This window comes from Micromesistius poutassou, assembly GCF_964030765.1.
Source record: "Micromesistius poutassou genome assembly, chromosome: 5".
Classification (NCBI taxonomy): domain Eukaryota; kingdom Metazoa; phylum Chordata; class Actinopteri; order Gadiformes; family Gadidae; genus Micromesistius; species Micromesistius poutassou.
The window spans coordinates 10,634,231-10,646,429 of NC_140275.1; the positions used below are offsets into that span (position 1 = coordinate 10,634,231).

The 12,199-nt window shown below is 43.8% G+C and overlaps 2 protein-coding genes across 3 annotated transcripts; both read left to right on the top strand.

The window, feature by feature from the left end:
• The first annotated feature begins 214 nt into the window (after window positions 1–214).
• smad2 (SMAD family member 2) lies at window positions 215–10,808 on the top strand. Of its 2 annotated transcripts, none has more exons than XM_084468758.1 (11): window positions 215–353; window positions 1,387–1,795; window positions 3,140–3,229; window positions 3,532–3,725; window positions 4,062–4,196; window positions 4,823–4,897; window positions 5,164–5,217; window positions 6,629–6,841; window positions 6,966–7,103; window positions 7,835–7,979; window positions 8,401–10,808. In XM_084468758.1, exons 2-11 carry the CDS (start codon window positions 1,560–1,562, stop codon window positions 8,522–8,524), a joined length of 1,404 nt encoding a protein of 467 aa, XP_084324884.1. In that variant the 5' UTR covers window positions 215–353; window positions 1,387–1,559; the 3' UTR covers window positions 8,525–10,808. The 2 variants fall into 2 exon arrangements, with proteins under 2 accessions (XP_084324884.1, XP_084324885.1); XM_084468759.1 differs by having other exon boundaries at window positions 4,823–4,885.
• A 466-nt stretch (window positions 10,809–11,274) lies between these two features.
• On the top strand, window positions 11,275–12,199 carry ier3ip1 (immediate early response 3 interacting protein 1). Its single transcript, XM_084467811.1, has 3 exons — window positions 11,275–11,402; window positions 11,596–11,697; window positions 11,806–12,199. Exons 1-3 carry the CDS (start codon window positions 11,312–11,314, stop codon window positions 11,859–11,861), a joined length of 249 nt encoding a protein of 82 aa, XP_084323937.1. The 5' UTR covers window positions 11,275–11,311; the 3' UTR covers window positions 11,862–12,199.

Sequence of the window (12,199 nt, forward strand, 5' to 3'; positions counted from 1 at the left end):
TTCCAATACCAAAACAAATCATGCTGTCAAATGAACAATGAAGTTGTCGTGAGCCAATCGGACCAATCTTTTGTACAGCCCCTTGTCACTGTTTCGAAATATGTCCAATCAGAGTTGGGAGAGGCGGGAGTAAAAACGCGTATGCAGCAAGCACGCGTGTTCGAGTATTTTGTTCCGGTCTATCTAACTGGCCTAACTAGCTCCAGTAGCATTGAGAAAAGCCAACAATCCCCTTGTTAAAATTAGTGGATGCTATATAAGGACTTAAGATAGTTTTATGCCACTCAAGTGGTGTATTAAGCGGTGTCCATCGCTTTCATTAAAAACTGGAGCGTGGTGAAGTCAATTTAAGGGTAACTATTGCGACGATTTGGGTTGTTTTATCGACTTTGATACGTGTTGTTTTGTGTGAAGGAGCGACCTAGCTCCACTAGCTAACTTCAGTTAGCAATAGTTCGCTGCAAGATGCTAACTCGTTTTCTAATCGCATCGGTGACGCGCGTTTGTTTCAGTAAAAGTTCCAAACAACATCTTTATATATCCCATTAAAATCCACCAGTTTGAAAAATATACACACGTTTCGCTTATTCGATTTGCATAAGTGTGTTGGGTAATATTAGTTCGCAAAGTAGCGGGGCTTGATTGTTTTCCACAGATCACAACAAAAGGATTTCTGATAACTAGCTCGGTGATGCTAATGTTAGCTGGCCTAGTTAGATAGGATTGCCTGTACACATCGGCTACACACACCTACATGCATGCATGCATGTTTTTAAAAGCTCGATTTGGCCCGGTGGATCTCAATTGAACACCGTGTGTGCGTTAGCAGCCTGGCCCACGCTAGAGAAGTGATTGTTGTGATGGGACTGAGGAGCAAGGCCCCCTCAGAGAGCAGCCGGCCTGGAGGCTGTGCAGGCAGGCTAGTGGGTGTTAGCTATGTGGACATTTTAGGATACTCGTGTTTTTATATTCAATCCATCAGAGTCGTTCTGGTTCTTTCGGTGTTTTAGCGTGAGTGGGCATGAATGACCCACCGTGGTGTGTGTCACTCTAGGATCTGCAGCGCGTTGTGTCACACCCTGTTTTGCTGACAAGTTTGCAGGTTTAGCTGGCTAGCGACATGTTGAACGTTATTTATGACAAGCTCGCCTCGTTTTTCAAATCTGCCCATGCACCTCAACAGATGTTTTATTTTCCCTTTCGAGGAGTATTTACACTTGATATATTCATATAATTTCCGTAAACTGCGTAAATGTTGCATAACGTTGAAATGCTTTGGAAATCAGTTTGAGGCTCTAATTAATGGGGCATTGGTATTGGTCAAATATTGTTTACTGTACACAGTGATTATTAATGTGTGTTGTTTATGCACCACTTTCTGTCTAGGTGTCTAGATCTTCTGCCCACATCCTGTTTGCTCTGGCCATAGCCCCGTCTCTCCTGGGTCAGTAGAGGGGCCACACCAGAGCAAGGGCCCAAACTGTGCCTCCAGGTCCCCTCTGCCTCTGCGTGTGACTGGTTGTAAGGCTGTCTGGAGACCCTCGGTTCGCCCCACCAGGATGTCCTCCATCCTGCCATTCACCCCTCCTGTGGTCAAGAGGCTGCTGGGCTGGAAGAAGTCCGCCAGTGGCCCTGGGGGAGCAGGCGGGGGTGAGCAGAATGGACAGGAGGAGAAGTGGTGTGAGAAGGCGGTGAAAAGCCTGGTGAAGAAGTTGAAGAAGACAGGCCAGCTGGACGAGCTGGAGAAAGCCATCACCACACAGAACTGCAACACCAAGTGTGTCACCATCCCCAGGTATGGCCTTTTGACATGTGACTTGTGATATTCCATTGTACCAGTTATCCACATGCATTATGTATCTGCAAGATCACTACACATCTAGAACTAGGGTGTATATATATTTTGAGTTCTAATAATTCCTTGCTTGAATCCCTGGTGTGCTGCACTGATGAGGAAAGTTTTGTTCAGGGTTGTGTTCCAATATTGAAAGTTGCAATTGGCTAATTTAAGTAACACCTGAAATCCAAGGAATGCTGCAGATTGAATGCTGTAGTCGGTTGTAGCATTCTGCGAGGGGAGACATGACAAGGGAGGAAAGGGGATGTTGTCTTTATCAGCCAGCCAGCCTTGGTGGCCCAGACTCCTGTTCCCTGGGAACGGCATGTCACCTGATGCACTTCCCTGATGCTCTGTCGAGTACTACGTCACAGGGTTGTCTCCAGATAGCTTGTCCTTATCGCCTGAGAACTACACTAAACTCCTGTGTTTGTGTTTTTAGATACACCGGCTAGCTTGCAGTGAGGGAAATCATGGCTGGGCTTCTCTTTTATTTAACTGTATGGCTTGGTTGTGAGTGTATATTGCACAGGCGAGAGGGATGACTGGATAGAGAGAGTCGTTGCCCTAAGCTGGATGTTGGCATGTTTTGGCCGTGGCTGATTTCTTCACCAGAACACCAGTTATTTCATTAATATACTCTATACATCCTATTGGGTAATGATGGTGTTTTGTTCTGTGCCAAATTGACTAGTGGGCATGCACATTGGTCCTAGTCCTTAAAAGTCACCCAGAACATGGGGACTACTCCGAAGCGTAGTTGACATCCCACTATGCCCCAATGCGAGATGCAGCACAACACAGTCCTGAAGCAACTACTTCAGAAGCAACTACTCTTTCTTCTCCATTCCATGTTTTATAATTTACTGAACATGTTCAATGTTTTTGAGAATGTCTGAAACTGGAAATGTCTTCCTCTCCGCCCTCCTCTCTGTCCCATTGTGTCTTCAGTGTTTGTTTGAATGTCACCAGAAAAGGTCCACTGTCTCAGATATAAACTGCTGTTGAGAGGAAAACCGTTTATTTTTGGTGTTCAGTACAATACCACAATTGTTTACGAGTGTTGTTTCTTTGTTTCACCAACAGTGTCATTGTGTTTGAGTGGATTCCATTGTTTTTTTTTTCTTTACTTGCATTTGTCAAAAGGCTTCTCTTATTGTTGTTTGTCTTTTTCTTTCATTACACGCTAATAAAAGAGGCCTTTTAGTTGTTTACATTTCCCATACTGATATTTCTGAAATATCCATGTCCCATGTTTATCATCTTTTGTTTTTGTTTTGTTGTTTTTTTCTCTGTGCACAGCAATTGCTCTGAAATATGGGGACTGAGTCCACCAAATACGATAGAACAGTGGGATACCACAGGCCTATACAGCTACCCTGACCAAACCAGGTGACTATCCTTACCTCTTGTATGGTTTTGCATACAGCTTTGATGTGGGGAAACTTGTCTTTATGGTATACAGGGGGGGGGTTGCGTGGCAGACATTGAGAACATCTCTGCTTCTCGTTCTCGTCACTACCTCCCCAACGCGATCCATCTCCATCCCTCCATTCCTCCCTCCCCCATCTGCCCATCATACCCATCCTCTCCACCTTTTTGTCCTGCCTCCCTACCCTTCCCTTTTCCCTCTTCTCCCTCCCGTGTGTCTTCCCGCTTTTCTCACCACCATTTCCTGGTTGCTGTCCAATCAGATCCCTGGATGGGCGCCTGCAGGTCTCTCACAGGAAGGGGCTTCCCCATGTAATCTACTGCCGACTGTGGCGCTGGCCTGACCTGCACAGCCACCATGAGCTGCGCGCCATTGAGGCTTGTGAGTACGCCTTCCACCTCAAGAAGGACGAGGTGTGCATCAACCCCTACCACTACCAACGGGTGGAGACCCCAGGTGAGTCTCAACTACACCTTACCTAGGAGCCATCCTTGCACATAAAGCCGCCTGGTTTAGCACTAACTTCAAGAGAGACTAGATGGCCATCGTAACATGGCATCCAAGCTTGAATTGTCTTCTCCAGGTGTTAAAAGTGATCAGACATCATGACAATATTTGAAACTGACAATGTCATTACATGTCTTTAATGCGATCCCTATGATAATTATCACGTGCATTGATTAGTTGATGATGATGCCCAATTATCATCAAAATAACATTATTGGTTAACCCTGCGCTGCTGGGCATTGCATTTTGACTAAGCTCTGCTGCGCTTTTCTCCAAACCCTCCAGTCTTGCCCCCGGTCCTCGTGCCCAGACACTCTGAGATCCTGACGGAGTTGCCACCGCTGGATGACTACACCCATTCCATACCTGAGAACACAAACTTCCCCGCAGGGATCGAACCCCCAAACAACTACATACCAGGTGAGACTGGGTCAGACCGCCGGCTGGACAGATGGACCTCATCACCCAGCCACTTCTAGCTCTCATATCCAGCCTAAGCCTCTCGAATGATGAAAACAATTAATCTTTTCACAATGGGATCCCATCTGCTTCAATGTTCTGTAACGCAAATAAGGGGATCGCTTTTGCTTTTTACACACATGCAAAGAAAGCTTTCATTTGTCTTTGCTGTTTGTCAGACAAATTGATACAATTGCTTTGCTGGAAGTTTGTCCTTGTTTATGACCTTTTTTAAAGACCACACAATGACTCTAAAGGAAGCACTAGATTATTTTAAACAATAATGTTAATCTGGTTCTCATCACATTTGCCTGCATCATTTAAAGTGGTTGTTTGGCCGTGCTGCCCAAAGAAATGTGATCAAAGCTTTAAACATCTGCAATGACTGTATTGTTTTTGGAGCGGAGTTGGGCATAACACTCCGTAGGAAATGATAGACGTCATTCTGGCCTTCCGGCTCTGATCATGCATCAGTCACATGATCGTTGCTTGACAAAGTCACACTTCCTGATTTTAAAAGTTGCAAAATGAAGATGCACCTCTCCACTGGCGATGACGTCCTATTTTCCTCCCACTCGTTTCCACAGAGACCCCTCCGCCTGGCTACATCAGTGAGGATGGAGAGGCCAGCGATCAGCAGATGAATCAAAGTATGGACACAGGTACCCTAGACTAGTGCCGCCTGCCTACCGCTCATCTGTCCCCCACGGGCCAACACCGCTGCCCCCCCGCTGTGTCCAACCTGTGCACCATGCTCACTTTGGATGACTGGTTAACATCCACACCTCTAAATCTTAGTATGGGAATAATTATACAAATAATGTTTTGCCATTCTGTTCCAGTTTGAAAATGTATTCATTTTTATTGTGGACTTTCGTTGAGGGCCGCTGTCGCATGCCAGTGTTTGACTCTGGTCTCATGTGTCCAGGTTCTCCTGCAGAGCTGTCCCCTAGCACCCTGTCTCCAGTCAACCACAGCATGGGTAAGTCTGTCCCCGGAAGCCCTCACACGTCAGCAAGAGAATCCAAACTACAAACTAAATGAATGAAAAGTATTAACTCTATTAACTCGAAGTATTAATCTTCATTAGGACTGAGCCCAGCTATTATGTTTTTTGGATATTCGTGTGTTGGGTAGGTATTCAAATTGCAATTCAGGATTTGCATGCAGTAAAAAAAAAAAAACATAGGTTTGGCTGGTGCATATTTGGAGATGCAGGTGGAAGGATTTGCTCATTTTGTCCAGATATCCCAGGGATAAAATACCAAAGCAAATGTAAAGGTGTGAGACATCCCTCAATCAGAAAAATTCAATGATTTGGTTATTTAATAATCGTGAATAGAGAATTACAAATGTTGAATGATTTGATGGCGGCCCGTCACCAACACTACGCCTGCTTTGTGATGATGAAAAGTAGGCGTCCTCTCATACAATTGTAGGAGTGTGTCTCATAAACTTTCTGGAAAACCTAGTTTAATATACATCTATTGATGCACTTAGACACATCATCAGTGATGGAACCCAGGAACTCTGGAAAACTTAACAATTAGTCAAAGCCTCAACATTATGAATTCAGGCCAGCCCTACTCCCCAGTAGAGCTGGCCGTTACTGGTTTGGTAGCCACCGGTGCCACCCAGGCTAAAGAATGCAGGCACTCATGGTATTGTGGTGCTGTGGATAAGGTCCACCAAATGGCATCTATTAAGATGGATGGGCGGATGGGTGGCTGCCGTCCGCTACCACAGCCTTCATAGCAAAAGAAGTGCATTTCATCTGGATCAGTTCCAAGGGGTTAGGGTTTGGGTTAGCCCTCATTACCTAACCCTTAATTACAGTCTTGGATGGGATGCATTAAGATGGTATTGTGGCCATGTTATTGCCATTTAATGATGGTGATGTAAAAACATTTGAGTGCAAATGTTACCATTTAACAATTTTAAACTTCAAATCCAACGTTCAGGGGTTACAGATGCATGTAATTCGGGAGCAAATTATGGGCATCTTGCTCAAGGATGGCAAAAAGTAGGCTGTAGAGACCAAGTATCAAAAAAGTACCTTTTGTCTGGGAGTGATCCCATTGCATTAAGTCGATTAGCATGAGTTTTTATCCTGATGGACTTACACTTACCAAAGCAAAACATGGTCAGTTACAAAGAAACTGCACAACTAAGTTTTTGTACACAACTAGACAGTGCATAGTTGCTATATAAATCAGAAAGTTAAGGTTGGTAAAAATTCTTATTTTATTCGTTCATAACAGTTGCATCTCAGTGATCTCAACAAATTACTTTCGAACTTCAAACGAAGAGTTAAAAAAAAATCCTACGTTCCATCATCAGTCCAGACGATGGAATGAGCCAGCTCTGATCCCATCTCCACCCCCCCTCCCCAGACCTGCAGCCGGTCACCTACAGTGAGCCGGCGTTCTGGTGCTCGATAGCCTACTACGAGCTGAACCAGCGCGTTGGCGAGACCTTCCACGCCTCCCAGCCCTCACTGACGGTGGACGGCTTCACGGACCCCTCAAACTCTGAGCGCTTCTGCCTGGGCCTGCTGTCCAACGTCAACAGGAACGCCACTGTGGAAATGACCCGCAGGCACATAGGTATGGATGCTGGGAACAGTGCATTCTGGGAACATTGTTTTTTACAGTTTTCACCAAATCAAATAGGATAACGTCACAAACGGCAAATCTAAATAATTTCTTCCGCTTGGTTTCCCACTCACAGGAAGAGGAGTAAGACTGTACTACATCGGCGGTGAGGTATTTGCGGAGTGTCTGAGCGACAGCGCCATCTTTGTCCAGAGTCCGAACTGCAATCAGCGGTACGGATGGCACCCGGCCACCGTGTGCAAAATACCTCCTGGTAGGTTCTGGTGGACCTAAAAGTCTTGAGATTTTAGTGTGAAAGATTAACACCCTAGCATTCAACAGCACCTCGCTGCTGCAGTGAGTGGCTTAAAGTTCCAGCGTGTAAAATGAAATAGCAACTAGCAGTGATTGCAACCAACTGAATTCATTCATTCATTCATTCATTCATAGGATATCTTGGCCTGAGGACAGAGCATGCTCCTCTTCACTGGCTGTATGAGGCTGGCTGTTGGGACACTTTTATTACAACGCCACGGTTTCCTATACAACATCGCTCATTATAACACTCTATATTATAACAAAAGTATCCCAAATCAGTTGTAGTTACGGAGATAACACTTCCCCCCCCCCCCCCCCCCCATCTGACTTATGAATATTAAAAACAATCTCTGCCAAATCCTTTCCGCTAGATGCCTTCAATGACTGCAATGTTTATTCATGACTCCTCGATAATGACCATTACACGTGCCAAATGTGGTTTTAAGTTCATGTTTCATGCGCACTTCCTTAGAAGAACTTCCTGTTGCCACATTGTGCCACCCGAGTGCTGTCGGAGCACTCGGGTGTGTGTTTTGCATAAACTCTTCACAAGGGCCCCAAATTGTGCAACAGGAATGTCACAACAAGACTACAATTATCTCGTGCGTGTCCTACCAGAGACTTCCTCAGTAGGCCCGTCTGACTCTCACCTCTCCGTCTCCACCTCCACCTCCCCATCGTGTTCAGGATGCAACCTGAAGATCTTCAACAACCAGGAGTTTGCGGCCCTGCTGGCCCAGTCGGTCAACCAGGGCTTCGAGGCGGTCTACCAGCTCACCAGGATGTGCACCATCCGCATGAGCTTTGTCAAAGGCTGGGGAGCAGAGTACAGGTGAGCCTAGTCACTTAGCTGATACTTTTGTCCAAAGCTACCTTTTTCATTTGTATATATTACTGGGGGGGGGGGGTTGAGCATCTTGCTCTAGGATGCTTAGGTAGACTGGATATTGGGGTACGCTTTAGTACCCTTAACTTTCCCTCTTTTAAGATTGTTTATACCCACCACCTGTAAAACAGTGGCACTATTAAGTTAATCTTTAAATGGGTTTCCATCATCAAATGTACAGTATATGTATCAGTAAGTAAGTTGTTGTCATTTTCGTTAAGTTAAAAGGTGCTTGACTCTTGCCTGTAAATCTTAAAAAAAAAATGCTAAAGCCATGTTTTGTACTGACAAAACTGCTTTTCAGAAACGGAAGGGTTTCAAAAAGATTAAACGGAGACTATGTGTGTTTCTTTTTGTATTTTTCTAGACGACAGACGGTTACAAGCACTCCTTGCTGGATCGAGCTGCACTTGAATGGACCCCTGCAGTGGTTAGACAAGGTTCTGACCCAGATGGGCTCACCCTCTGTGCGCTGCTCCAGTATGTCCTAAGCAGCTCCAGAACCACCCAAAACGTCAGCCCATAACAAAGATCATGAAATTCTAAACTTGCGATTCCTATCATGGGGGAAGAAACTAAACTTAAAAAAATCCCACAGAATGAATTTATGTTTAAATTGTCATAGTATTTGTGGCCCAGTTCCACCTCCCTTTTTAAACTTTACACACACACACAAACACTTAAACACACTTGCGCTCACACACATGAATCACACATACAGACTTCAGCATCGAATTTGGCACTTTGTTACCCATGGAAGTCATGCACCTTGTTAAATTGCTTTTCCCCAAATCCTTAATTTTAGATCTATTTGTGGTACAAATGAGATGTATATTGGTTTTAGTCCAGGAAGCGGGGGGGCAAATACCAAAAATATCTGTGAATAGTTTCTCAGTATTGGAGAACGCTTGTACGAGTAACACAAGCATGAAAACGTACATGAATTATGGTCCGGCCCGCCCCCAGCCATGGTTCTGGACCTAAGTTTACTTTTCTCTGGGAGTCGTGGCCCCATCTTAAGTTAAGGGATGGGAGAGGAAGGGGGGGGGGTTGGCTTGGCGAAGAAAAAACGATAACCTTTTAGGTGGTGGTTTTCCCCTGAGGGGGAAACGACCATACTGTGTTTATGAAATTAGATTGCTGATTTGACTTCACTCTCCTCATTATTCTTTTTAACTCGTGTTGTGTCGTTGTATGACACGCCTCTTTAATGGACGAATAGGAATGTTGGCCCACAAAGAAAATGAAAAACCCCCAAACAAACTCAGTCTGGCTGTAGTTTAAATATTTGTCATTATATGGCACCCTAACAAGTCCCTTACTTTATTGTAAAGGCACCCCCTCCCTCCCCTTCCCTTACAAAATCCCAATCTGACATGAAGCTATTGAGTTGCGGTCCAGGTTTTGCCGGGTGCACTGGGCAGGGACCAGAGAATATCAGCCGTCAGGCAAAGCTTTTTTTTAAAGTTTATTTCTTTCTTGTTTTGACATGACACTGGGAGTCCTGGGGCTCTGTTAGGTGAAGCATTAAATAAATTAAAGGTCTCTCACCGGGAGAAATTGAAGGTATCGGTTAATTTCATCCTGTATTGTTTTAGAATATATCCCCTTTCTTTTGCTACTTTTTTGTATTCTCATGTATTTTTATATATAAATATACTTAAGATTTTCTGTCATTCACTCTTTTTCTTAAAGTAATATTTTCAAGACCACAGCTGTTTTTAAAAGTCACATTAGAGAGCTTGGATCATTCCTCGTTGCCCCCCCCCACCCCCTCCCCCCCCCGGAGCTTTTCCGTTGGGATCCGTTTCCAACAGAAGTCTGTTGTCCTGGTGTGAGAACGACACACAATGATGTAGCCTGTCTATCCTCTTTTTTTTCTTTTTTCTTATTTTTACCTATTACTGTATCCAAAGAAGTCTGGTGCATTTAAAGTACATGAAGCAACCGAAAAGGCGTTCCTGCAACCGTTAAAAACGTTTTTTCCGGAGGCATGTTGTATAAAAAAAACAAAACAAAAAAAACTTCGTTCTAGCCGTTCATCTCCTTCACATTTGTCAAAAAACCTTTTTGAGACCTTTAAGTGCATATCTTGGCAGCTAAAGGTTAACCAGTTATAATTGAATTTCAAAATGTTTTATAAACATGGCAGTATTCCTTTTATTTTTCGTTCTTTTTTTTTAACATCAGAAAGGAAGATCGAATGAGCCTACACACTGGGATGTTCTGTGTTTAATGTGTGTATTGTATTCGTTCCTGTCTATAAAATATACTCTGTACAAAACCTAATGAGCTTGCAGTCTGCCATTCTTGACATTATGTGGCTGTTGCAAGCTTTTTTTAAACATTTTTCTCCCCACCCTCTCCTTTTTTTTCTTTTTTCTTTTTTTTAATGTAAATGTGTTTACTTTACGGCACTAGTGATTGTACTTTAAGTGCACCTAGTGAGTTTGGATTTGGGGAGCTGAACCATGTGTTAAAGGGTCCAGTGTTACATTGTTATTATCTTTGGCCTATAACATATGAATGTGAAAAAAATACATTACAATTCTGACGTGGACCAGAAGTACATATACATAACAGTAGTACAATATGTGTGTATTTAACAGTAATATTTTTCTTCCTTTTTTTTTTGCAAAGCACAGTACAGTAGATGTCGCAGTTGTTTTACCAGTAGAGGGCGATATTGATAGACCAGTTTCTTTTTCTGACCATAAGCTTCTCAGGCGTGTGGCATATTATGCAGGCTTCATCAAACACTAATAAAGATTTTTATTCTCATGATGTGTGCTTTTTCAAATAAAGGTTGTGTGATATTGGCTACTAAATTGTCACTTGTGTAATCTAACCCCCCCCCCCCCCCCCCTTGACTTGATATTGGCATCACCTCTATTATCGACCGTTTACAATATAAGATTTCGCGAGAAATTTTATTATTGAACAGTGGCTTTGCAACAACTTTTGAAAAAACATTTACGAGGACTAATGAGGGTGGTTTTAGTGCATTTGATATAAACGTAATGCTTATTTACTGTTCTGAGTGCCAATAATATGACCGGATCAACAATTAAAACAATATAACCTTACTCCTCCATTATGGCGGTTTCATGAATTTTAAATTGAAAGTCATCAATAAAACCATAATAATCTAAGGGTAACTATAATGGTTGTACTTTTTTATGTACCATTTCCGATCTCGTACCATATGTCCCTTACGGCCACCGTAGGCTACGTCAAACTTGTAAACGTAGGAGTCCAGGTCCAACTGCAGCCACAACATGGCCTTTACTTTATACTCTCTCATCCAAGCAGCGATCCTGTGTGTGAATGCGGTCGCCGTGTTACACGAAGAGAGGTTTCTAAGTAAAAGTAAGTGCTTTTGTGTCTTATTGTGAAGCGCTGCGGTGTGTTACGTGATTTTTAACCGGTCTTCGTTTAGCTCGCTAATCCATGGTTAGCTAAAATGCTCCAAGAGTTATGATCTCATCTGACAAACTAGTGCTTTCTCATATCAGTATATACAATTACAGACTCAACGAATTGCATGTTTTTCCTCTTGTAGTTGGCTGGGGGGTGGACCAAAGCGTCGGAGGGTTTGGGGATGAACCAGGTGTCAAGGTGCAGGTGATGACCCTCATTCGATCCGTAAGAACAGTGATGAGAGGTGGGTTTTAGTAACACACACACACACACACACACACACACACACCCCACCTATGACCCTGAGAACCACTGTACCTAACATGTCCTGGCCTTCCCCTGTCTCTCACAGTGCCGCTGATAGCAGTGAATTCGGTTTGCATTGTGCTACTGCTGCTGTTCGGGTGAAGGATGACGCCCTTCTCCTCCAGGATAACCTCTTGGTGGCATCAGGGACCCGTCTCCACATCACAAACAGACCCACTCGTCGTTGCCAGAACCCGCGATCAGCAGCACGTCCCGACAGCAAGCCACGACATGGAGCACCGCTCGACTCATGTCGTGGGTTCAATGCAGCGCAACGCTTATATTTGCCATTTTGGTGTTCAATTTCGCTTTTGTTGTTGATGTCAATGCGGCCATGGACTACTGTCAAACAATACAACATGACTTCAATTGGTAATACTTTTTGTAGCTTGTTTGTTTGATCAATGCAATGTTTTTACTATTAAACTTTTTGAAATTGA